Here is a 27,222-nt window from a genome sequence, read left to right on the forward strand (position 1 = left end):
CAGAGGGATGCTCAGTGTCCCTCCAGTGCCCTGTGTCCCTCAGTGTCCCCCTGCCATCATCCTCTCCAGCAGCCACAGCCCGCACAGCTCTGGGAGTCGGGTTGTGACATCACTATGTTATCCAGGAAGTGAAGCCTTGATGCAGTAGTAAATGCAGGGAAAAAAGCACTTTATAAGCATTTCCCGCAGAAAGTGTATACAGGGGATTTGTATAATTTTGGGGGGGGGGAATACAACACGTTCATAAAAAATTTTGCTGGTCTTTGGCAGGGGGAGCATACTCTCTTTGTCCTCCACTGGCGTCTCATGAAGTGACCATGTGGTGTCCATGGTAGCCATGGCAACTGGAGGATTGGTACTGCAGTGTATGCAGTGAATCAAGAGATCACAGAGTCCCATAACCAGACAGTAAACATAAAGTAAAAATAAATGTAAAAAACCCCCAACAAATAAAAGTGCATAATTCCTCTTTCCCTTACAAACTAGGTATCCCATAATTGTACTGACCTGCAGAATAAAAATATCAGGTCATTTTTATAACAACGAGAACAATGTAAAAAAAAAAAGCAAAACTCACCAAAATACAGTCTTTTCCAATCCCAAATTTCCTAAAAATGAATTATAAAGTTATCAAAATGTATCCAGAAAGCCCAGGTTTCTCTCCTTAACAACCGTCTGATATGGGGGCCTGATACTGGGAATTATAATATGCTGGGGGTCTGATACTGGAAGATATAATATGCTGGGGGTCTGATACTGGGGTGTATAATATACTGGGGGTCTGATACTGGAGTGTATAATATGCTGGGGGTCTGATACTGGGGTGTATAATATGCTGGGGTCTGATACTGGGGTGTATAATATGCTGGGTGTCTGATACTGGGGTGTATAATATGTTGGGGGTCTGATGCTGGGAGATATAATATGCTGGGGGTCTGATACTGGGGTGTATAATATACTGGGGGTCTGATACTGGGGTGTATAATATACTGGGGTCTGATACTGGGGTGTATAATATGCTGGGGGTCTGATACTGGGGTGTATAATATGCTGGGGTCTGATACTGGGAGATATAATATGCTGGGGGTCTGATACTGGGGTGTATAATATGCTGGGGGTCTAATACTGGGGTGTATAATATGCTGGGGGTCTGATACTGGGGTGCATAGTATGCTGAGGCCTGATACTGGGTCTGTATTATGCAGGGAGACAGATACTAACATCTTATCCTTGAATCTGTATTTTACTGGAATCTGATTTTTAGGGTCTATATTATGCTGGTAACCTATGGTTGGGGTTGTTATTCTGAGGTCTGTATTATGCTGGGGGCCTGATTATGGGGTCTGATTCTGGAAGCCTGAAATCTGATTATGGGGTCTATTTTATGTTGAAAAGTAGGAAATCAAGTTTTTGGGAACTATTTCACCTATAGCAATAAATTTTATGTATTATTTATCTGTTATCAGTCATTGTTACTTTTTTCCCTTAAAATGGATATCGGTGTCAGCTAAAACCAAAGTTTAGACCTTTGATATGTAAAAGAGTTCATTGGTCTTTGAAACACTTGCTCACAAAATTAGTAACACATAAAACAGAGTATGTTTGTATTTGAATGACTTCTGTCCGGTTCGTGTTTAGTGATTTCAGATGTTTATTTATATTGTTGTGAAAACAAACCTGATAGTGAACTTTTCCTTAAAGCGAATGTACCAGCAGGTCAGCAGGTACATTGCTTTAAGATTTTAATATCACTAGACCGGCGCCGGCACGGGGATGCCGGTGCTGCAATCCTTTTTTTGAACCACGGCCCACTTCCCATGCACGGTGCCAGTCTATTCCCAGTCACCAGCTCGGCCTGAAGCACTGGAGGCGTGCTGGCCCGCCCCCAGTGTGACGAAACCCCCTAACAGCTGTTGTTTTGAAATAACAGCCGTTATTTGGGTGTAAAATGATAGCCATCCAAAGTAAGTTAAAAAAAACAGATAATGTGTGGTCATGGCGTAAAGACTTAGGGCCCTATTCCACCGGACGATTATCGTTTGCATAATCGTTCTAGCCCTATTTCACGGAACAATTATCGTTTATAGACTCGCTCCAACGACCGCTCGTTAACGAGCACTTAATGATTTTTTTGAGCGAACGATAACACATAATACGTGTGGGAACGTGAACGATATCTGTAGTGTAACGATTTTTTTGTGGTGGTTACATCGTTACATGGTCGTTTAAAACGTGGGAAAATGTAGGTAGACATTTCAAGAACGACTGAAAGATTTTTTATTCAACGAAAAGATTAGCGAATTATTGTTGAAAGACCAACGATTTTTTTTTCGACATGTTGAAAAAAAATAGTGAACGACTCAATGACGATTTCGCTGTTGTCGTTCGCTCGTTTACAGCTATTCCACAGAATTAATATCGTTAACGAGCGGTCGTTTGAACAATTTTATGGACGATAATTGTTTGAAAAAGTTCAGTGGAATAGGGCCTTTAACGATTAACGATCTCAAACGACCGCTATTGCGAAAGACCTGAAAACGTTCACTCATTTCCATGGAACGATAATCGTTACTTATGATCGTAATTGCGATAGTTTTTTCTTCGCTATTTATTCGCTATTGCAAACGACCGAACGATGTCTTATTCAATGCAAACAATTTGCGAACGTTTTGCGAACGAGCAACGATAAAAATAGGTCCAGGTCTTAGGGCCCTATTCCACCGGACGATTATCGTTTGCATAATCGTTAATGATTAACGATCTCAAACGACCGCTATTGCGAAAGACCTGAAAACGTTCACTCATTTCCATGGAACGATAATCGTTACTTATGATCGTAATTGCGATAGTTTTTTCTTTGCTATTTATTCACTATTGCGTTCGTATCTATTGCGAACGACCGAATGATGTCTTATTCAATGCGAACGATTTGCAAACGTTTTGCGAACGAGCAACGATAAAAATAGGTCCAGGTCTTATAAAGCGATCAACGATTTCTCGTTCGGTCGTTAATCGTTCACTGCATTTCAACCGAACGATTATCGTTTAGATTCGAACGATTTAACGATAATCTGAACGATAATCGTCTGGTGGAATAGGGCCCTTAGGGTACTATTACACGGAATGACAATCGGCCGAATCGGCCCGATTCAGCCGATTATCACTCCGTGTAATAAATACAATGATCAGTCGATGGCAGTAGTGGATTATAATAGGGGCGTTTTGGGCGGCAGCCCGGGGCCCTGAGCTCCTGGGGGGCCCATGACCACCCAAAAAGACTTATACTTTCAGTGGTGTACTGTCTCCTGGCTGCACTTCCACCATGATTTGCAAAAAAATCACAGTTTTTTTTATGGCAATTTTGCACAAATCAGGACATCATGACATTATCTATACTGTACTATGAACGCCAGGCTAGTGCTGCCATAGTTACAGTGGGGTGGGGGGGGCCAGGCTTGGTGAAAAGCCCGGGGGCTATGGTAAAGTTAATCCGCCCCTGGCCGATGGCAACGATCATCGGCTGATCATTGATATAGGTTTGAACCTATAATTGTCGGGCGCCAACCGCGCATCGCTACGTGTAATAGCGGTGCACGGCCGGCGGCTGACGATATACAATACCTATCCAGGCTGCAGCGCTGACCGCAGCCAGTGATTGGCTGAGTGGCCTGTCAGCTGAGACAGGTCGCTCTAAAGCTAGAGCGTGTGGGACCTGGGGAGAAGAAGACCGCAAGAGGAGCCCTGCAGCCTGGATAGGTAATGTGTTAAGTTAAGCAAGGGCTGCAAGGACATCGGTAACAATGTCCATGCAGCCCTTGTTAAACGATAATCGGCCGTGTAATAGGCCCAGTAAACGAGCGCCGATCTAGCAGATTGGCGCTCATTTACAGTTATTATCGGGCCCCCATCAGCCCCTAAATAGTGCCCTTAAAGTGGTACTATCATTTATTTAAACTATTCACTAGTTGTAAGCAGGTAATGATCTGACTCACATAAGACTAGGAGTGGAGCATGCACCTACGCATGACTTGCAATTGCAGCAGGTATCAGGGCTTAAACGCAGTGCAAAATAAACTTTTGACATGTCTGGATGATATGGCAAAGTTTTAAGTCGCAAGGTATCTGCTGCAGATATTGTTATTATTTCCACTGCAGAAACCACCCTGCTATTAGTTATGTGGACAGTCAGTCCAGCATCAGAGAAAAAAATCTAGGTCATGCATTTTGTTTTTTAAAACCAACCTTACTTTTTCTCTTCCTCTATTGTTTGTTGTTTAGTAACACTGCCACCTAGTGGTATCTGTTTATTACAGGTTTAGACACAAGGCAATGATGATTAAGCGGTGCACAAAATCACTAGGAATGATTAGACATACAATTTACTCTGGGTTCACTATTGTACTGTCCCATTCACGTGTATGTTGACAAAATGGGATGCTGATTTTAACCCATTAAGGACCTGGCTGAATTTAGTCTTAAAGGGGTTGTCTGGGCAAAACTGTGCATGCTTAACAAAAACCCAAAAGGTTGAAACACTGCTGTACCAGCTTGGTCATGGTATAATGTTTTGATACTTTAAAGTTTACATTGGACTCCTCTCTACTATGTCTTTATCACATGTTAATTTTTTTAAAAAAATGACAGCTACACTTTAAGTTTCTAGTCGAGCTAAATGGTTACACTCAAGAGATGGTGTAGGTGTTATTAAGTTCAGTTTCCCATTTGTTGTGGTATGAAAGTTTATCTGAGTTAACAAGTAACATGAGAGAATGATAAAAAACGTAGAAATGCTTTGTATAATGGGCTATTCCTAGAGAGACTATTAACCCCTTCCCTACCAAGGACGTAACTGTACGTCCTCTGTCAGATAGGGGTGTTTAGAGCAGGGCCGCTCTGGGAGATTAATGCTGGGTATACAGAAGTACCCCAGGGGACTTCTAATTACTGTGTAAAAAAAAAAAAAAATTTCATTGATAAAAACAACCCCTCCCCTAATAAAAATCACCCTTCTTTTCCCATTTTATAAATAAAAATAAATAAACATATTTGGTATCGCCGCGTGTGTAATCGCTCGAACTATTAAATTATCATATTCCTGATCTTGCACGGTAAATGGCGTAAGCGCAAAAATCCACCAAAGTGCAAAATTGTGCATTTTTGGTCGCATCAAATCCAGAAAAAGCGATCAAAAAAATCGCATATACGCATCATCTGGGCCGATCATGGCCCAAAAATGACACTTCAACCAGCCCCATAGACTAAAGCCTAGAAGGGTTACAAGCATGGTCATAAAGTAATTTAGAATTTAGAGCATTTAGAATTTTAAAAAGGTTTTAATTTTTTAAAAGCCATCAAATAAAATAAAGGTTACACAATTTACATATCGTTGTAATCGTACTGACTTGAGGAACATAGACACCATGTCAGTTTTACCATTTTTTAGTATTTTATTTTCAATTTCACTGCGCAAATATTTTTTTTCCCCGGTTTTGCAGCATATTTTATGGAAAAATTAAGTCTGTCTTTGCAAAGTACAATTAGTGGCGAAAAAAATAAGAGTTCGTGTAGGCCTGTAGGTGGAAAAAAGGTAATACTACAGCCTTTAAAAAACAAGCTCAAAAACAAAAATTGGAATGGTCCTGAAGAGGTTAAACGCTGGTTTGGGTAAGCAGTGGTCTGTTGAGTTCATTGAGATTATAGCATGTCGTATGCAGAGGTAAATATACAAGTCACTTTCGGTATTTGTGAATTTTAATCTAATATTGGAAAATTGTTTAATTTTTTTTCTTTTGTGACTACTCTAGTGACCTAGGAATATTTGGATTTTTTTTTTAATTAAAAAATCCCTGATATAAAGGAAAAATGATGACCACTCCATCTTTACTCCTCCTGGCACCAGTACCATGCCTATTGGGGAATTTAGCTGTAGATGTACCCCTTGCACTTAAGAAGATAAACATAAGTAGACATATAGAGTGGATTTACCAAGACCGACATCTTACATACTGGTCTTAAAGGGGCGGGAAAAAAAATTTGAATTAACTGATGTCAAAAAGTTATATAGGTTTGAAAATTATTTCTATTTAAAAATATCCTGCATTGACTGCCTGACACAGTGCTCTCTGCTGCCACCTCTGTCCATGAATGGAAACTGTCCAAAGCAGCAGCAAATCCCCATAAAAAAATCTGTCCTGCTTTAGACAATTCCTGTCATGGACAGAGGTGGCAGCAGAGAGCACTATGTCAGACTGGAAAGAATACACTACTTCCTACAGGACATACAGCAGCTGATAAGTACTGAAAGACTTGAGATTTTGAAATAGATTTACAAATATGTATAACTTCCTAGCACCAGTTGATTTAAAAGAAAAAATACCCCTTTAACCCCTTAGTGACCGCCGTGCTGCCTTTTCACAGCAGCCACTAATGGGCTTTATTCCGATGCGTACGCCTTTTAACGGCGGACGCATTGGAATAAATTACCGCCCGGTGGCAGCAGCAGTGCGGGGGATCAGTGGTCAGTGTGACCGCTGACCCCCTCCTGTAACTGCCTGAAGCGGAGGATTCTCAGCTCCGGACAGTTTAACCCGTTAAATGCCGCCGTCAAAGCATGACAGCGGCATCTAACGGGTTCCGGAGGGGAGATCGGAGGTCCCCCGACGCCGTTCGGCCCCCCCGACGTCTCCATGGTAACTCCCCGGGCTTACCATGGATAAGCCATCCTGCTGACAGGGGTGGCTGTGCTACTGCCTGTCAGCAGGATGGTCCCATTATACTATACACTGTATTGCAGAAGCAGTGCAGTGTATTGTATAATGTGATCTAAGTCTTACACTAGTGTACAGTAATGTACACTAGTATAAAAAAGTTAAAAAAAGTCCCCCCAGCCCCCCCTCCCCATAATAAAAATGCATTACATTCCCCATACACTATAAAACACCATAAAAGTGATCAAAAACACAAATCCTATACATATTTGGTATCGCTACGTCCATAACGACCCAATCTATAAAACGATATCAATAATTATATCGCACGACACATGCTGTAAAAAAATAAATAAAAAAACAGTACCAGAATAGCTGTATTTTATCAATCTGCTTTAGAAAATACGCCTGTAACCACCCCGGATTACCTGTAACCACCCCGCATTACCTGTAACCACCCCAGATTACCTGTAACCCCTCCGCATTACCTGTAACCACCCCAGATTACCTGTAACCACCCCAGATTATTCATAACCACTCCAGTTTACCTGTAACCGCTCAGATTGCCCGTAACCACCCCAGATAGCCAGTAAACATCCCCAGATTGCCTGTAACCACCCCAGATTGCCACAGGCTACCCATAACCACTACAGATTGCCCGTAACCACCCCAGATTGCCCGTAACCACCCCAGATTGCCCATACCCACCCCAGATTGCCTGTCACTCCTCCCCCAGATTGACCATCACCCCCCAGTTTGCCTGTGACCCCCCCCAGATTGCCTGTCACCAACTCAGATAGCCAGTAAACACCCCCAGATTGTCCGTTACCACCCCATATAGGCAGTAAACACCCCCAGATTGTCCGTTACCACCCCATATAGCCAGTAAACACCCCTAGATAGTCGGTAAACACCCCCAGATTGTCTGTTACCACCCCAGATAGCCAGTAAACACCCCTAGATAGCCAGTAAACACCCCCAGATTGCCCGTAACCAACCCAGATAGCCAGTAAACACCCCCTGATTGCCCATAAACACCCCAGATTGCCACAGACTGCTCGTACCACCCCAAATTGCCCGTCACCACCCCAGATAGCAAGTAAACACTCCCAGGTTGCCCGTCACCACCCCAGATTACCTGTAATCTCATTTAAAAAAAATGTTTTAGAAACTGCGCTATTCTAATAACCGATACTAGCTGCGGTTTTGCACCAGCAAAATGACGCTCCTTGCCTTCTGAGCCCTGCTGCGTGCCCATGCAGTGGTTTATGCCCACATATGAGGTACTGTTGTACTCAGGAGAACATGCTTTACAAATTTTGTGGTGCATTTTCTCTCCTGTTTCTTGTGAAATTGAGAAATTTCAAACTAAACAAACATATTATTGAAAAAATGTATTATTTTTTAATTTTTACTTTCTAATTTTGAATCCTTTCCTCTAATACCTGTGGGGTCAAAATGCTCACTACACCCCAAGATGACTTCTTTGAGGGGTGTCCTTTTCAAAATGGGGTGACTTTTGGGGGTTTCTCTTCTGCGGACACTACAGGGGCTCTGCAAATGCACCCGGCGCTCAGAAACTTCTTCAGAAAAATCTGCACTGCAAATGCTAATTGGCGCTCCTTCCCTTCTGAGCCCGGCTGTGTGCCCATACAGTGGTTTATGCCCACATATGGGGTACCATTGTACTCAGGAGAACCTGCGTTTCAGATTTTGGGGTGCGCTTTCTCTCCCTTTCCTTGTGAAGTTGATAAATTTCAAACTAAACAAACATATTATTGGAAAAATTCTAGTTTTTCATTTTTACTGTCTAGTTTTGAATAATTTCCTCTAATACCTGTGGGGTCAAAATGCTCACTGCACCCCAAGATGACTTCTTTGAGGGGTGCACTTTCCAAAATTAGGTGACTTTTGGGGGGTTTCTCTTCTGTGAACACTACAGGGGCTCTGCAAAAGCACCTGGCGCTCGGAAACTTGTTCAGCAAAATCTGCACTGAAAATGCTAATTGGCGCTCCCTTCCTTCTGAGCCCCGCTGTGTGCCCATACAGTGGTTTATGCCCACATATGGGGTACCTTTCTACTCGGAAGAACCTGCGTTATAGATTTTGGCATGCCTTTTCTCTCCTGTTCCTTGTGTAATTGAGAAATTTCAAACTAAACATACATATTATTGGAACAATTCTAGTTTTTCATTTTTACTGTCTAATTTTGAATACTTTCCTCTAATACCTGTGGGGTCAAAATGCTCACTGCACCCCAAGACGTATTCTTTGAGGGGTTAACATTCCAAAATGGGCTGACTTATGGGGGGGTTTCACTCTGCTGGCAATACAGGGGCACTGCAAACGCACCTGGCACCTGAAAACTTGTACAGCAAAATCTGCACTGAAAATGCTAATTGGCGCTCCTTCCCTTCTGAGCCCCGCTGTGTGCCCATACAGTGGTTTACGCCCCCATATGGGGTACCGTAGTACTCAGGAGGACCTGCGTTACAAATTTTGGGGTGCTTTTTCTCTCCTGTTGCTTGTGAAAATGAGATACTTTAATCTGAACGAACATATTATTTGAAAATTTCTATTTTCCATTTTTTTCCGGCCTAATTGTGAATACTTTCCTCCAGCCCCTGTAGGGTTAAAATGCTCATTATACCCCTAGCTTAATTTCTTAGGGTGGGTAGTTTCCAAAATGGGGTCATTTATGGGGGTTTCAAGTATACAAGCCTCCTAAACACACTTCAAAAAAGAACTGGTCCCTAAGAAAATTAGTTTTGGAAATTTCATGAAAAATTGATAATTTGCTGATACATTTCTAAGCCCCGTAACACCCAAGAAAAGTAAAATATGTTTACGAAATTATGCCAGAATAAAGAGGACATATTGGTAATGTGATCTAGTAACTAATTTATGTGATATGACTTTCTTTTTTTAGAAGCAGACAATTTCAAAGTCTGTAAAGTGCACATTTTTAAAATTTTTCATGATATTTTTATGTTTTTCACAAAAAACACAAAAGATAGTGACCAAATTTTGCCACTAATATAAAGTACCATATGTTACAAAAAAACAATCTCAGAATCGCTAGCATATGTTAAAGCATCACTGAGCTATAGGCGCATAAAGTGAGACAGGTCAGATTTTGAAATAAGCCTGGTCATTAAGGCTCAAATAGGCTTGGTCACTAAGGGGTTAAAGTAACTCCCTGCCAGCATCCACCTTAACATGAACACCAGCATCTGGGTCTGCCTATGCCGCTTCACTGGAATCTATGCAGCTTGATAGGCATAAATGTAAGTAAATTTGAGGCTCATGTGACACCATGACAATTTTCACCAAGCTCCGGCCACTTGGCAAGCTCTGTACAAAGTATCAAATAGAAAATCCTTTTATTTTAAATGTCATCTACATATGAGCCTTTACTTTACTTTATTATACTCTAATAAAACATGAATTTGTGGCCCATATCGCACTTTCTTTTCCAAGTATACCTTGTAATGGGCTTCATCTGTATATTTTGTCTCCTTGGAGCACTTAAGATGTATAATATTAATCTACTTTTTCTCAATGCCTGGGACTTTGTTAGGAGAGAAGAAGTTACTGTACCATATAAATGATGTGTTATACCGTAGCAGCCAAGCTTTATGAAGACGTTGCTTTTCAGAAAAGGTCATGCAATTTCCTCCATGCCGGACTCCGGGGAGCAATTAGTGTGAACAAAATGTACAGAAAACTCAAGAAAAAAAAAATCAGAAAGTGACAATATTTAAGTCATATCAAAACTATTTAACGCCGGTCTCCAAGGGCCATCAAAATGCCAAAATCAGCAATGCACTTATTCATAAGCCCGAATTACATTTTCAGACAATGGGCTATAATAAAATATAATATACAAGAGTCCTTGAGAGGCTAATATCCCATAAAAATCTGGATTTTTAAGGTGAAGATGAAATATGAATTGCAAATCTCAAAGTGCACAATGTAAAAGGGAAGTATGCTTCAATGCATTTTAGGAGCCCGCATTGATTATACCCTGGATGGTCATATTTTCAGTTTTAGAAAAAAATATTAAAACTTAGACACACATAAATTAACATCAGGTATGGAGCATACAGCCAGCTCTGAAATGCCAATATTCATGACACATGTAATATAGAAGGTATAACCCATAGGGACAGTCTCCTCTACACTCATGGTGGCTGCTAGCAGAACTGCTGCCTGCATTAAGTTGCAGAAAGATCCTCTTTATATTATGAAGGGATTCATAGTTTTCTTTTCTACAGAAAGTAGAATTTATTTCTCATTTTACAGTTGTTTTTATGCTCATAGAATTTTATCTTTATTACACAGAATAAATATTGCTTACACCAAGATAGGCAGTCTCTTAAAGGGAAGTCACTTAAAATTTGCATATTTAATATGAACTTCTATGATCGTTGTAAGGCTTACAGAGCATATTGCACGGATCAAAATCATGCAGCTGTATATTTATTGTAAGTTATATCTGTGAAGCCCTTGCTCTATATAGAAAAAAAAAGTAATACTTACCTGTGGATGCTCCCTCAGTGTCCTCCTGCCTTTTCCCCATGTTCCCTGCTCACTGCAGCTGCCGCTGAAGTTTGTGAAGCCATCCCTGAAGTAACAGGTTGCTTAGCCAATCACTGCCCTAGGCAGGACGGTGCTGTGGTTGGTGATTGGCTGAGCAGCCTGGCACTTTCAGAGACAGCTTCAAAAGCTTCAGTGGTGAGCACGGAACATGGGGGAAAGGCAGCAGGACACTGGACAGCATGGACAGGTAAGTATAATCTTTACTATTTTCTTTACAGTTTCATTAGCTGCTGGCCTATTACACGTAGCGATACACGGTTGGCAGCCAATGATTTTTAAAAATGTTTAAAAACAACAACCAGCTAATGATTGACTTGATCATTGGCTTTATTACACAGAACAATAAGTGAAAAACATATTATTGCCTGCAGCAACCAAAGGAGGATGAGCTAAGTATGCCTGCCTGCGTGAGCGTGTGGACCTCCTAGGGCACAGGATGAAAGATGCCTTCACCACAGGCCTCATAATGTGAGCGTGGGTATACACTACGAAATCTGCACAGATAAGTTCCGGCGGATTCCGTCGCTTGTAAACAAGTCCCTATTGCACCTTTTGTAGCAACTTTGTAATGCAAATTTGTTATACCTGGAGTCTGAAGGAAGGAGGGAGGAGGGGGAGACGGAGAGAAAAGCTCACACACAGTTTTTTGTGTCTTCAGCAGAAAGCATCAGCTCAGAACTGGGGGAAGGAGAGTAAATAGATAATAACAAGTATTAAATAAATTGTTAGTCTCGCTATAGGCAGCAACTTATGAAAAGCTATGTTTGAAATTAGGACAGATTTTCCACACAGCCATTTAAAGCAACTCTGTACCCACAATACCCCAAACCACTTGTACCTTTGGATAGCTGCTTTTAATCCAAGATCTGTCCTGCGGTCCATTCGGTAGGTGATGCAGTTTTTGTCCTAAAAAAAATACTTTTAAACTTGCAGCCCATGCTAAATGGGAATATCTGTGCCCTAACTTTGCACAACCCCTCCATCCCTCCTCCCCACCCTCTTCATCATTAGGAATGCTCCAGGCAGATTGCCTCCTATTCCCCACCTGTGGCAGCCCGGCACATGGGCTGCATCGTTAAGGACCTGTGCAATGTTCAGCATGAACAACATGTTTCAGTGGCATTCCTAGTAATGGAGAGGGTAAGGAAGAGGGACGGAGGGGTGGTGCAAAGTAAGGGCACAGATACTCCCGTTGGGCACAGGGCTTCAAGTTTAAGGTTACAAACCCACTTGCCGGATCTGCAGCGAGTCTCCATGCTGCGTTTTTGCAGCGAGACTCGCTGCAGATCCCGGCCCTATACTTTTAATGGCAGACAAACACGCAGCAGGGATGTACATCCCTGCTGCGAGTTTGTCTGCAGCCCACCCCATTAACCCCCCGGCCGCCGGAGCTGATACTTCACCTGATCCCGGCTCCGGCGGTTCCCGATGTCTTCAGCAAGCCGGAGCGGGGACCAGGTGAAGTATATGCTCCAGCCAGCCGCCCGCAGCCCCGGCCGCCCGATCGCACGCCCCCCCGCAGCCCCGGCCGCCCGATCGCACGCCCCCCCGCAGCCCCGGCCGCCCGATCGCACGCCCCCCCGCAGCCCCGATCGCACACACGCCCCCCCGCAGCCCCGATCGCACACACGCCCCCCCGCAGCCCCGATCGCACACACGCCCCCCCGCAGCCCCGGCCGCTCGATCGCCCCCCCCGCAGCCCCGGGGGCGTGCGATCGGGCGGCCGGGGCTGCGGGGGGGCGATCGGGCGGCCGGGGCTGCGGGGGGGCGATCGAGCGGCCGGGGCTGCGGGGGGGGCATGTGTGCGATCGGGGCTGCGGGGGGGCGTGTGTGCGATCGGGGCTGCAGGGGGGGGGGCGTGCGATCGGGCGGCCGGGGCTGCGGGGGGGCGATCGGGCGGCCGGGGCTGCGGGCGGCTGGCTGGAGCATATACCTCACCTGGTCCCCGCTCCGGCTTGCTGAAGACATCGGGAACCGCCGGAGCCGGGATCAGGTGAAGTATCAGCTCCGGCGGCCGGGGGGTTAATGGGGTGGGCTGCAGACAAACTCGCAGCAGGGATGTACATCCCTGCTGCGCGTTTGTCTGCCATTAAAAGTATAGGGCCGGGATCTGCAGTGAGTCTCGCTGCAAAAACGCAGCATGGAGACTCGCTGCAGACCCGCCAAGTGGGTTTGTACCCTAAAAGTATATTTTTAGGACAATAACTACATCACCTGCCGAACAGACCACAGGACAGATCTTGGATTAAAAGCAGCTATCCGAAGGTACAAGTGGTTTGGGGGGGTCAAATTGTGAGTACAAAGTCGCTTTAAAGATTGTCTAGTCAAAGTTTGTCTAGAAAATTGGGGGACCTTAGGTTTCCAAGGATAATACGCAGTTTTAACTAAGAAGTATATACGAGTAAAACATAAATCCACTGCTTCAACCTTGAGCTGTATTCATGTATTGTGAAAAGCTTTATTACGTACACAAGATGAAGCAGACAAAAAATAAACACTTATTTACATATATACAGTTTCCTAGTATGTCCCTGCCTCACAACTAGAATGTGCCCCCCTGGTATGGGCGTCCCCACGCTGCCGTTGTCAGGGGGCTGTCCCTAAGCTGGAGACAAGGAAGGAATGCAAAAATGATTAATACAGATAGTGCTGCAAATATCTTATAGTTCGGTAGGCATTAAGAATACATTGTAGACACAGCCAGCATGGAGATTATCGTGCTGTTACATTTACATATAATCATTGGACAGTGTTGTCCTATAGGGAAACCTGGTAAACGATGCATAAGCCAGAAATCCAGCAAGTACTATTTCATCACCCTATTTCCAACGCGTTTCCCCCTTATTGGAATAGTAAGGTAGGCGGGTTCATTAGGGAATATGGGTGTATGCAAAATGATATTCATGTGATGTCCTCATTGTCATATCTTCATAATAGAGGATAAATTCCTGTCCTGCTGGATGATCTGGGAGAATAGCTCGGTATTAGGCCTCTCTGAATGGTCTCTATAAGATGTCTGGTAAGTATCATCCTTGGTAACAGATAGCGTAGGTGACCTATGATAAAGGTCATAAACCCAAATAGGACGTGTGCAATCCACCATTGGATGAGACCACCAATTTGTATATGGAAGTCCTAAGATATAGAAATCAGTCCCTGGACAGGCGTCCCATGATATGGAGTCTAAGTTTGTACCTAGACAGTGTTATTTAATGTTGGCCAATGTGTATTGTACAGTGATAACACTGAAGTACAGTATTATACAGTGATAACAAAAAAGACGTGGGGTAGCCGGCACTGCGTAAACACTATACGGCAACAAGGATAGCACTATAATGCAGTCTGAACTGCGGCTGAATATAGGCTCGTTGAGATGCACAAAAAGTGCAGCAAAAACGCACACTGTAATAATGTGTAGGAACAGAGTATGCACTCACCACTAATAGCCAAGTAACATCTTTATTGGAGCCGCAGTACACTCAGCATGGAAGGGGAAGGTGGATAGGTGCAGGTGCGTGAACAACGAACGTTTTTGCGCGCAGCCGTGCTTTGTCAGGTATCAACCTGATAAAACGCGGCTGCGCGTGAAAACGTTTGTTGTTCACGCACCTGCTCCTATCCACCTTCCCCCTTCCATGCTGAGTGTACTGCGGCTCCAATAAAGATGTTACTCGGCTACTAGTGGTGAGTGCATACTCAGACTATATAATCAGACAGTGATAACTGCAGGATTTATTTATTTATTTATTTTGGGGGGGGGACCGCGGGTCTAGATCAGATTGGGGTGACTAGTTAGCGACCTAACTTTATATGCAAGGTAATAACCATTGTTACCATGGTTTGTACAGTACCTCTCCTGTCCTCAGTTTGGCTGTGGCTTTTTTTTTAGCTCAGTTTCATTGAAGTGAATGGAGTCAATTTGCAATACCACTCACATCCTGGGAGAACAGGTGTGATGCTGTAACACAGCTCTCTCTCTCTCTCTCTCTCTCTCAGTATATATATATATAGTATACACCTATATATATATATATATATATATATATCTATATCACGCACATTAGTGCACACATGCTTAATTACATTGCAATTCAATTGGGAGCAATCATCAAAAAAAGTGCTAATATTATCAATATAAGTGTATGAATTCATAAGGGTCATTTTCTATATCCCGCTACTGTCATGTAAAAGTTATACATAATGTACCCCTTATGAATTCATACACAAACAGATAATATTAGCACTTTTTATGATAATTGCTTCTAATTTGATTTGCAATATAATTAAGCATGTGTGCACTGAGGTGTGAGATAAATATTGCTGTGTCACACTGTCAAAGTAAATTTCCCTATGTTAAAGGGAAACTGTCAGATGCAATTTATGTTCCAAACTGTGGACACTGTTAGATAGCTGTTAGATCAAGCAGCCACGTGATACCTTTCATATATCTCTTCCTGGTGACAAAGGCAACCTACAGAGTTTTCCTATTTTGCTCTGTACTTTTTACTATAAAATTTTTAAAAGACTGGATGGCAAATGATGGCGTCATTTGCACACCCTAAGGCTATGTTCACACAACGTAAGTTCAGTATTAATCACGGACGTTGTTGCCGATTGTCTTACCTAAATCCCTGCCTTTACTAAAAGGCGAATCTGAGGCTGCCATGGCAATAATCGACTGGGTGTTACCAGTTGGGGGCATGACACTACACATTCTGACACTATCCAACCAGAAATAACTGGACAGTGCCAGATAGCATAGAAGTATAAGAATATATTTTACAGAATTGTTATTCTACGGGGAATACAAGTATTTACTAAAACAGGCAGATCAGGACTGGTAACAGGTTCACTTAAATTTAGCACTGGGCCTCGAAAATACAATTAAAGGGGAAGTTCACAGCATGGCGTGTTCAGGTCTCTGTAAAGTTGGTGATGTCACGTCACCTACTGCAGCGGTGGGACAGACTGGAGCAGCAGGTGTCGGCAGTTTATGTCACCAACTTTACAGAGACTTGAACACGCCATGCTGTAGTAAGTGCAGGGAAAATGCACTGGTGCATTCCCATAATAAGTGTCTATTAGTAATTTTCATAATTTTTGTTGGGCAATAACATATCTTAAAATAATTTTTCCCGAATTTTCCCTTTAATGATACTCTGTGTCCCCCATATATGAATTAATTATACTCTGTGCCCATATTTATTATTATAGATACATTTTGCCCCTAATGCCGCTCTGTATAACATACCTGTCCTGTGCTCACTCCCATGCTGTTCTCACTAGGTGCTGATCTGGTCTTAGTTAGCCAGGCCTAGCACCTAGATATGTATGGAGGCATCATGATTATGCTACCAATGTTTAGAGGTAGTGCCTTGAGCCTTCTGTACACTGCCAGCTACTGGTAATTCAATTATAAATGAGTAGTAATGATAGGCAGGAAGCAGGTATGGGGATCCAGCTTCCCCCAGTTTCCCCCAGGCTTGCCAACCTTTTTAAATAGCTGATTTGGGAAATTCAGAGAGAACCAGCTGAATCCCATCCCTGGTGGTGGGCCCTCAGCACATGTGGCCTGGGGAGCAGACCCCTCCCCCTTTAACCCCCCCCAGTAGCTCTGCTTCTGGTCAAACCACACAATATGGAATACGTCTTCAAAAAGTATAGGTTGTGATATCTATAAATAATTAGGCTGTTATGAGACCTTTTTTGTCGCTGCAATCTATCTCATTTCCTAGTAGGCTATTAAAAAAAAAAGCAGAGAAGAGCTTGATGCTTATTGTATTCATTACTGCAATTTATGCCACTCCATTTGCCATTTTAGAATTTACATTGATAATTAACTAATGATCTGTACAACAGGTCCTGCTTCTACACAATAAATAATACAACCTAAACCCAGGGAAATATTCCATGCTTCATACTGCTGTGTTTTATGGCTAGAACAAAGTGTCCCTTGTTTGCTGTTTTAATTAAAGAAATGAATCATGTCTGCCAGGGGTTAAAAGAGAAGCATCTATCTTCTTGTTTGTCTAGATGTTTGTGAGGTGGTAAAAGATATAGCGATTACTACACAGCTTTTCATAAAACAGACTCCACTGAAGATGACCTTGTACTTTACAATGACACCAACTATTATTATTATCTTGTTTGTCTCAAATAGATGCTGGATAGACTGCACTCAACTTTCCAGTGAATACAAAGAAGAAAAATCAAGGAATAATCTAGTAAGGTAATTTTAGAGAGACTTCATTGACGCCTGGCTTGTATCCATAATCATTTATATAGCTAAAAAAGTAGACAGGAGTGACAGGCTGTCATCTGGTCCTTTTCTTCTATGTTGCTATAGGACCATTAAGGGTGCGTTCACACGTACAGGATCTGCAGCAGATTTGAGGCTGCAGATTTGCTTTGAATCTGCAACTTCACATCTGTGCCATCAAATCTGCTGCAGATCCTGTACGTGTGAACGAACCCTAAGGGTGGGTTCACATGTTCTGTATCTGCAGTGGATTTCATGCTGCGAGCAAAATCTGTGGCGGATAACAAACTGTCATTTTCAATGAGAAGAAATATTTGCAGCGGGATGACAATATGACTATGTAAATGCCAGCCCCTTTAACCCACCGCCGCCCAAAGCATACATTACCTGCTCTGCGCTCCGGCTGCATCTGAGGCTCCCATCGGTCCAGCTCAGCCAATCAGTGCACGGCCCCTTCGCAGTGACTGATTGGCAGAGCGGGACCGACGGGAGCCAGGAGCCTCAGATGCAGCCGGAGCGCGGAGCAGGTAATGTAGGCTCCAGGTGGCGGCAGGTTAAAGTGGCTAGCATTTACATACTAGAAGCGGGATGACAATCCCTCTGCGATTATGTCTTCTTATTGAAAATGAGTTTGGTATCCGCAGCAGATTTCTCTGCGAACTTGCAGCGTGAAATCCGCTGGGGATACAGTATGTGTGAACCCACCCTAAGGGTACAAACCCACACGATGTATACGCAGCAGATACGCAGCAGATTTGATGCTGTGCTCAGTTATTTAGATCTAATCTGCTGCGAATTTGCTGCGTATTTGCTGCGTATCGCAGCAGTAAATACGCTGCGTATACGGTGTGTGGGTTTGTACCCTTAGGGTGCATTCACACGTACAGGATCTGCAGCAGATTTGATGCTGTGTTCAGTTATCTGGGTCAAATCTGCTGCGGATCTGCACCAGAAAATCCGCTGCGATACGGTGTGTGTGAAGCTACCCTAAAAGAATACTTTGGTATCAGAAGATTACTATCACCTCAAGATATAGGCTATGTTCACACAATTTCAAAATGGCAGCCATTTTTATTGGATGTTCCTCATTAAACGAAAAATAGTGGCCATTATTCATATAATAGTGGCCGTTGTTATGAAATAATGGTCGTTAAAGTGTCATTGTCATCATAGAGAGATACCACAAAAAGAATTGCCCAAAAGCACCAGTCACAATAGTGTGAAGCGAATGCCTCTTTCCATAGTAGAATATGAGATGCACATTAGCAGGTCTCCAAACCCAAGCGGAGACCGATGAACATCACAGAAAACCTTGGTCCGACAGCATCCGTTAGTGAAGACATAGTGAATCCTTATACAGGTCAAAATGTTGCCATTGTGTATGATGCTTGAATGAAGATTCACCATTTCTCCTCTACTGAATGCTTTCTGACCAAGTTTTTCTGTAATGTCATAGAGACATGTCCAAAGTTTTGATCGGTCGGGGTGTGAGTTTTTAGACCCTTGCCAATCATCAAAACAAGCAGGGAGAGGACTGCGCCGCTCTGTGTCAGTATAATCAGTCGGGCTCCATAGATTTACATTACGAGCCCGACTGATCAAGTTACACAAAGCCGGAGTGCGGTCTTCTGCTTGCTCATTCTCCCGATCTGAGTGTTCAGACCCAAACCAATCAAAACTTTTGACATGTCTTTATGATATGTCAAAAGTTTTCTATGACACGAGCTGCTCCGGCCGCTTGCTTCATTGTGTGCTATGAGAGTTCTGATACACCCGCATCAGAACACTGCGGACGGAAAGATCATCCGGCCAGTACTGAAGTACCGGCCGGGATGATCTCTGCAAAGACCGTCCGTTCCGTGACCCGACCGGGTCACGGAACGGCCGGTCTCTTACACCGTGTAAACATAGCCTTAAACTGCACTTTTTGTCAGTTCAGACTTTCGAAATGCATGGTCTCAAATAAAAACTGCACAACTGCACCTCCTGTGACAAATTTTTTACCTTATTTCATTCCGATTTCAAGGCATATATGTTATGGATATGTTATTTTTACAGTCAGGAGACACTGAATAGGAGGCCTTTTAATAAGGCTTTAGGAAACCATCAGTGTTAACTGGTCGTAACAATGGAGGAAGGAAAAAAAAAATCATACAGGTTGCAGGCTGCAGCGATGTCCTCCTCCTTCTTTTCCTTCACTGTTCTAAGCCGTCACTCTTGAGCCACAATGCTGGGGGGGAGGTAGCAGCTTCTTGTGGTCTGAAGTATAATGCTGCCTCTGGCCACAAGAGTGATTGACAGGGTTGGGAGCCAATGGTTCTCTGCCCGTTCGATTACGGTGTTGCATTTAACTTATACTATAAGCTCCTGATTAGGAGCGCATACAGTTAAAAGGCCAGCATCAGCATCCAGCGGCACTTGACCGAGTGCTGGCACTGGCTTGGGGTGCCATGTAATGTATCCGGAATTCCAGACAGATTCTGGATGTGCATCCCAAACTATCCAGAATTTTGAATGCCCCATAGGGTTCTATGGGGCATCCGTGCTGGAATTCCAGACAAATATATGCCCTATATTTTCCAGAGCTATTTATTGGCATGGACACCATGCAAGAAAAATCCTGAATGGTATCTGTACCCATTAAAAACTCTATGGATCTGGAAATATTAAATTTATCTGGATTCCTCAACTGGATTAATTTACTGGACGTGTGAAGGGAGGCTTATGTCTGTTGTACAATTGTTGAATTATAGTATAAAGTATTGCATGCAAAATAAATATAGAAAACATTAAAGTTAAAATTTATAAAATTCACAACATTGAGAACATTTAATCAAAGTATTTAAGTGGTTTACCAAGGTCAACAAATCTTCATTCTTATTGAGAAAAAAAGTATGTGAGCCATTATTTCCCCCTTTTAGAATCAAAATGCAAGGAAGAAGAATGTCCGTTATTAAAAGGAACACATAAAGTATCTGCCTTCTTACTTAAACATTTAATTACACTGTATTGATTGTCTCTAGGTGAGCAGCCATTGGACGATCCTATTAGAAAGCATCAGCAGAATTGTGTCCATGTTTATTTAGGCTACTAGAAAAATAATTACTTTCTATGAAAGGAGCTGAACTAATCATGTTCTAAATCCAAGTGGTTATTGCTGAAGCCATAAGCTTTAATCTCTGAGCTGTAGAGACGACATGATCACTGGTTAATGAATGTAAATGAAACTGGAAATCCTATGATTTGTATCATTCAATCTACTTTTATTTTATTTTCAATAACATATTAAGGTATAGGAAAAACATATGTCCACTAGCAGTAAAACTGTCAACCATTATTTCCGGATTTCTTTATGGATTATAACAGGTTTCATACTCAAAAAAAAACAATAAGTAAATAAAGCATGTGAGTCTATGGCTCTTAAAGAGTGAATATTTAGGCTCTGTGCAGAGGTTTTCCTGGTTTCGCATATGGAGAGTCTACCATGTCTTACTAAATATATGACTTCTATATAGAGCCTTATTAGGTTATGTTCCCACATCTTTTTTTGGCCGTTATTTAGACTCAAATGGGCAAAAAAAAGATGATGTGGGAATATAGCCTTACAGTGGTGTGCACATACACTCAAAACAAAAAACTTTTCTAAGAAACCAACAGCTCAAAAAAATTTTAACATGTCATAAAGATATGTCAAAAAGATCAGTGTTCGGACCTTTACCGATTATAATAACGAGCTAGGAGAAGACCGTGGGTGACTTACTAATGTAAATCTATGGAGCCTGACTGTTTTCAATGACACAGAGTCGTTCTCACAATCAGTATGGGAAGGGAGGGAAAGCATATCGCATGCCGGGCTGTATAACTTGGGGTAAAACCAGTAGGAAGAGGTAGATTGTGATCTCGCTGTATAGAGCTCTGGTGGGACCACATCTGGAATACTGTGTCCAGTTCCGGAGACCTCACCTACAAAAGGATTTCGATAAAATAAAACAAGTCCAAAAATGGTGGAGGGTGTCAGGCATAAAATATATTGGGAAAGACTTAAGGATTTGAATCTGTATAGTCTAAAGGAAAGAAGAGAAAGAAAGGACATGATGGAAACCTTTATATATGTTAAATGACTAAATAAGGGTTCGGGAAGTGTTTTTAGAAAGAAAAAAAAAACAAGAGCAAGAGGACACAGTCCTGTAAACAGTATTTGCCAGTTCCCCTTAAAGATTACATGTACTATCTATTTGTACTATCATGCACACATGATATGCACTATGAATTATTTGGTGTTACCTTGGGCCAGTGTGCAGTATACAATTATTATTGTTACCATGGAATAACTCTATAGGGGACATTTACTATGATTGCGCCCCTAACAACTAAAACAAGTTTAATAGATGAGAATATGTTCTGCTCAATGAAACATAGGGCCAGTTTTCCTTATTACCATGATCTTCGATTCAGAAAATATATCACTAATGGGTGATTCTGAACACTAGGGTGTTCTGTTCATCAGTGATGTTTTTGTACTATTTGTACACTAGCTGGCAGTGTGTAATTGTAGGCGTGCGGAGAACTGTTAACTGTAGCTGACGTCCACCCTTAGTTCCTGGGATTGGAGAAAACTCAGACAAAATTCCTGCAACATTTGTTGCCCCCCAAATGCTATTGTGATTTGCTGAGTGGCTAAGGGTCATATTATATTGGGTGATTATCTGCACGATCAGGCCAATTATATCTCCCTGTGTAATAAAGACAACAATCAGTAGAAGAGCCAATCATCAGCTTTTCGTTGTCTATCACCAACTTTAGAAATCTTTGTCTGCCGAGCTATCTTTGGCCACTAAGATTGTACCATCCACCCCTGGTCAAAAGAAGCCAAAAAGCTCCTTTTCGTTATATCAGTATTTGCCAGGAAATCGATATTACAGGAGCAGTTCTACCCCACTCACCCCCATCCCTGCGGCTCTAACAAATCTCAGGCAGGCTGGGGGGTGCGGAAACATAATAACGAAAGTATACTTACCTGTCCCCGTGCCATCGTAGCGCTTCTTTAAAGATATCTGACAGACGCCGGCCACCTGCAGCTCCTTCAGCTGCAACATCACATACTCGGCCGATGGATCACACACTCTGGGATACCGCTGCAGTCCCTGACTGGCTGAGCAGGCAATCCATCAGCCACTCCGTGACATTACAGCTGAAGGGGCCAGGGCTGAGATGTACAGAGAACCAGGCGAAAATTACTTCTGGCAGCAGTGACCCGAGAGCAGCGCTATGGGGCACAGGGACTGGTAAGTATGTATACTTTCTTTATTATTTTCACGCACCCCCTGCCTGTCATTTGTTAGTTTCACAAGACTTTTCCTTTAAGGAATCTGTCAGCTGTTATTCATATTCCAAACTGCTGACACTGTTCGATGCTGTTAGGTCAAGATGACACATGGTACCTTAAATATATTTGTCTGTGCTTCCATAGCATAGAAAATGCTTTTATTCTCTGGTACAAAAAATCAAAGAGGCTTCTCCCTGCTGAAATGACACTTGGACGCTGAATCCCCAGCAGGTTTAGGTATGGGAGGGAGACTTACAAATTAGTGAACATAACATGTACATACATATTACAAATAAGCACAATATATACACACATCATACACAGATATAAAGAAATGCACATTACCTATATGCATACATAGTACTTACACACACATACACACACACACACACACACACACTATGATTCGTTAAGTTAAACCAAAGAGTGCAAAAAAAAACACACAACACATTGTAATCAGGTGTCAAAGGGTCCCAATTTTATTTAAAATTACATGACACTGAAAATGAAAGACCTCCGACTCATGAAGAGTCACCCTCCAGCACCCAGGCGAGGAAAAACCCCCTGTGGGGGAAACCTCGAGGGAGCCATGGCTGGACAGTTGCCCCTCCCCTGGGCTTAGAGGGTAATACCATACTATAAATATAATAAACTGGATGTGAGAGAAATCTGGATGCAATATCTGTCACCTTATTGACTATGGCTAGGCAGATGCATCTCTTCTGCCTCACAGATCCAGGTCCACTTCTCACGAAGGTGGAGACTTGATGAAGGGGTAGTCTAAAGCAGACCATCCCTTTTCCCCTGCTAGAACCTCCAAATTACATAAAGGGTAGGGGGCAGTAATGTAGTCAAGCTCAAGGTCCTCTGGCGCTTCCAAGATGGCACTGATCAGGGTGCGGTGCATTACTTTATGGAACCTTCTTTATGATATAAGTGCTTGTCATCACAGTGCACAGTTGCCATGGTTACTGCAGGCAAACACATCTGAAGCATTAAACAATTAATGACTGGCGATGCGCTTTACTGCAGAGGTCACTAAACACACTTGTGACCAAGCAAACAGCTTATGGTTAGGCCGCACTAAGAACACTAAATAATATGGTTTGAAGCGGCCCATAGCAACCAATCACAGCTCAGCTTTCGTTTCTCAAATTACTCTGGTAAAATAAAAGCTGAACTGTAATTGGTTGCCATGTGCAGTCTAACTTGCCCATAGCAACCAATCAAAGCTCAGCTTTAACATTTTAAATGTTAGGATATGAAAGGTGAGCTGTGATTGGTTGCTATAGGCGAATCAGACTGTGTTTTGTCTCTGGCAGGTTGATATAGCTGCTCAATAGCTATAAGGCTTATGATTATAATAACTGAGGACACATGACATCGAGCTTCCCCATAATGCTTTGCAGTCAGCCCATCCTCCAAACCTCTCAACTTTTTGGAGGGACACTTGTGGTTCACAGACATTTCTATACACTACAATTTCCAGAATTTCCAGTCACTCAGTTTAGAATCCACTAGTATATGGTTATATACGTCGGATTTGTTAACATGAAGGAGACTGCTGACAATATGTAATTGTATGTGGAAAAGGCGGCCAAAGAGTATTATTAATAAAGCTGAAATGAATAGACAAGGCGGGTATCCCTACCTGGATATTTATGATGCGATTTGGTTGGTGAACTCCTAAGTCTCTTAATAAGCTCACCAATTAAAATGCATGTTACAAACGCAAGAGATATACGCATTGTGTGAATACAACCTTCTCCCAGAAACTGCTCCACTCCTGTCTATAGGGTAGCTCTTCCTTAAAGGGGTTGTACACCAAAAAATGTTTTCTTTCAAATCAACTGCTGCCATAAAGTGCCAGAGATTTGTACTTCTATTAAAAAATCTCAAGCCTTCCAGTACTTATCAGCTGCTGTATGCCCAGCAGGAAGTTGTATTATTTCCAGTCTGGAGAGCAGGAGAGGTTTTCTATGGGGATTTGCTGCTGCTCTGGACAGTTCCTGACATGGACAGAGGAGGCAACAGAGAGCACTGTGTCAGACAGGAAAGAAAACACCACTTCCTGCAGGACACACAGCAGCTGATAAGTACTGGAAGATGTAAGATTTTTTTAATAGAAGTGAATTACAAATCTCTGACACTTTATGGCACCAGTTGATTTGAAAGAAAAAAAAAATTTGGTGAACAACCCCTTTAATTATATCCAGTATCCTCCTGCAGCTCCTCCAGCTGCAATATCATGTACCCGGCTGATGGATCGCCCGATCAGCCAATCACTGACTGGGGATGGACACCGCTGTAGTCATTGACTGGCTGAGCAGGCAATCCATCAGCTGAGTATGTGACATTGCTAAAGCAGCTTGGGCCGTGACATACACGAAACTCGGTCGGAAATGACTGAAAATTTGTTCTAGCGGCTGTGGGAGAGAGAGAGGCGCAGGGGCATGGGGACTGGTCAGTATAGTTTCTTTATTATTTTCCCGCACCCCCCGCCTGCCCGTCATTTTTTAGTTTCACTAGACTTCTCCTTGAGGGTACAAACACATTGGGCGTATCAGCAGCGGATTTTCTCGCTGCGAATTCGCAGCGAGATCCGCAGCGGATCCATGCCCTGTACACTCTGTGGGTAAACAAACTTGCAGCGGAATGGACATTCCACTGCGAGTATGTCAGCAGCCCACCCCGTTAACCCCTTGCCGCCGAAGTGTATACTTCACCTGCTCCCCGCTCTGGCTTGCTTTGGGGCTCCCGGCATCTTCACGCACAGTCAATCAGTGGTACAGGAAAGCACCAGGTATAGCTCACATGCTTTCAGATTTTCAACCCCAGGGCCATACCTGCCAGGCTGCAGCCCCTCTCCCTCCTCTCCTCCTGTGTCCCGACTGCCAGCAGCAGCACATAGAGCAGATAGAGGCAGCCTGAGAGGAGAAGGTGGCAGGGGGTCCTAGGGGGGAGGAGAGGGGCTGCGCTATATTTGCACACTACATGCCGCTGCTTGTCACCCCAGTCACTCACTGCCTCTATATACTATGATGAAATCCCAGGTTACTAGATAGAGGCAGTAAGTAATAAAAATAACAACAACATAATAATAATAATATTTATTTGTATAGTGCCAACAGATGAAAGGCATGTGCAGCAGTGTTGGGGGATATGTCATCCTGGAGCTGCTAGACAGGGAGGCCCACCTTCTGTTTAGGGGCCCACTAAAGGTTAGGGCTCACTCGGGGATTCCCCTACTCTCCTGAGGGCCAGTCCAAGCCTGTTTCCAGGTGTGGCAAAGAAACAGTCAAAAAGGACTATCTTCAGAAATTTACCATGTTAACATTTAGTTTCCCATATCTCTCACAATGTCCGAGTACTAGACGATGTCTTTCTCACTATGCTGTTTATGTTTTGTTATTATGAAACGTAGAATTATACTCTTGGTTGATTTACCTATTCTTTGGCAATGTTTGCCACATTCCCTTGCCTAGACCTCCCCTATCAACCCCATGCCTTCCCCTCTCTTTTCCCCTGTCTGTGCAGAGATGGGCCGTTCAGCCACTGACCACGGCACTGTCCCATCTTGGCCCAGCTGAGTAGCCTTTCACTTCAGAGTCGCCTGATAGCAGTGGCTGCAGTGGATGGGGAAAAGCCAGGGCACCGGGAAACGTGGACAGGTAAGTAAATCTTTATTATTTTCAACATATGCAGCAAGACCTGCACGGACATCGCTAACTATATATATATATATATACACTACCGTTCAAAAGTTTGGGGTCACCCAAACAATTTTGTGTTTTCCATGAAAAGTCACACTTATTCACCACCATACGTTGTGAAATGAATAGAAAATAGAGTCAAGACATTGACAAGGTTAGAAATAATGATTTGTATTTGAAATAACATTGTTTTTACATCAAACTTTGCTTTTGTCAAAGAATCCACCTTTTGCAGCAATTACAGCATTGCACACCTTTGGCATTCTAGCTATTAATCTGTTGAGGTAAGCTGGAGAAATTGCACCCCACGCTTCTAGAAGCAGCTCCCACAAGTTGGATTGGTTGGATGGGCACTTCTGGCGTACCATACGGTCAAGCTGCTCCCACAACAGCTCAATGGGGTTCAGATCTGGTGACTGCGCTGGCCACTCCATTACCTATGATAGAATACCAGCTGCCTGCTTCTGCTGTAAATAGTTCTTGCACAATTTGGAGGTGTGTTTAGGGTCATTGTCCTGTTGTAGGATGAAATTGGCTCCAATCAAGCGCTGTCCACTGGGTATGGCATGGCGTTGCAAAATTGAGTGATAGCCTTCCTTATTCAGAATCCCTTTT

General features: G+C 43.0%; 1 protein-coding gene across 1 annotated transcript in view; it reads right to left on the reverse strand.

Moving 5' to 3' along the window:
- LOC138796589 (zinc finger MYM-type protein 1-like) overlaps window positions 1-22,664 on the reverse strand; it is a 39,273-nt gene extending 16,609 nt beyond the window's left edge. Inside the window, exon 1 of the mRNA XM_069976198.1 lies at window positions 22,586-22,664. Within this exon, the coding sequence (XP_069832299.1) occupies window positions 22,586-22,664 (79 nt within the window). The remainder of the gene's footprint in view (window positions 1-22,585) is intronic.
- Window positions 22,665-27,222: the final 4,558 nt, after the last annotated feature.

Source organism: Dendropsophus ebraccatus, chromosome 7 (genome assembly GCF_027789765.1).
Source record: "Dendropsophus ebraccatus isolate aDenEbr1 chromosome 7, aDenEbr1.pat, whole genome shotgun sequence".
Taxonomy (NCBI): domain Eukaryota; kingdom Metazoa; phylum Chordata; class Amphibia; order Anura; family Hylidae; genus Dendropsophus; species Dendropsophus ebraccatus.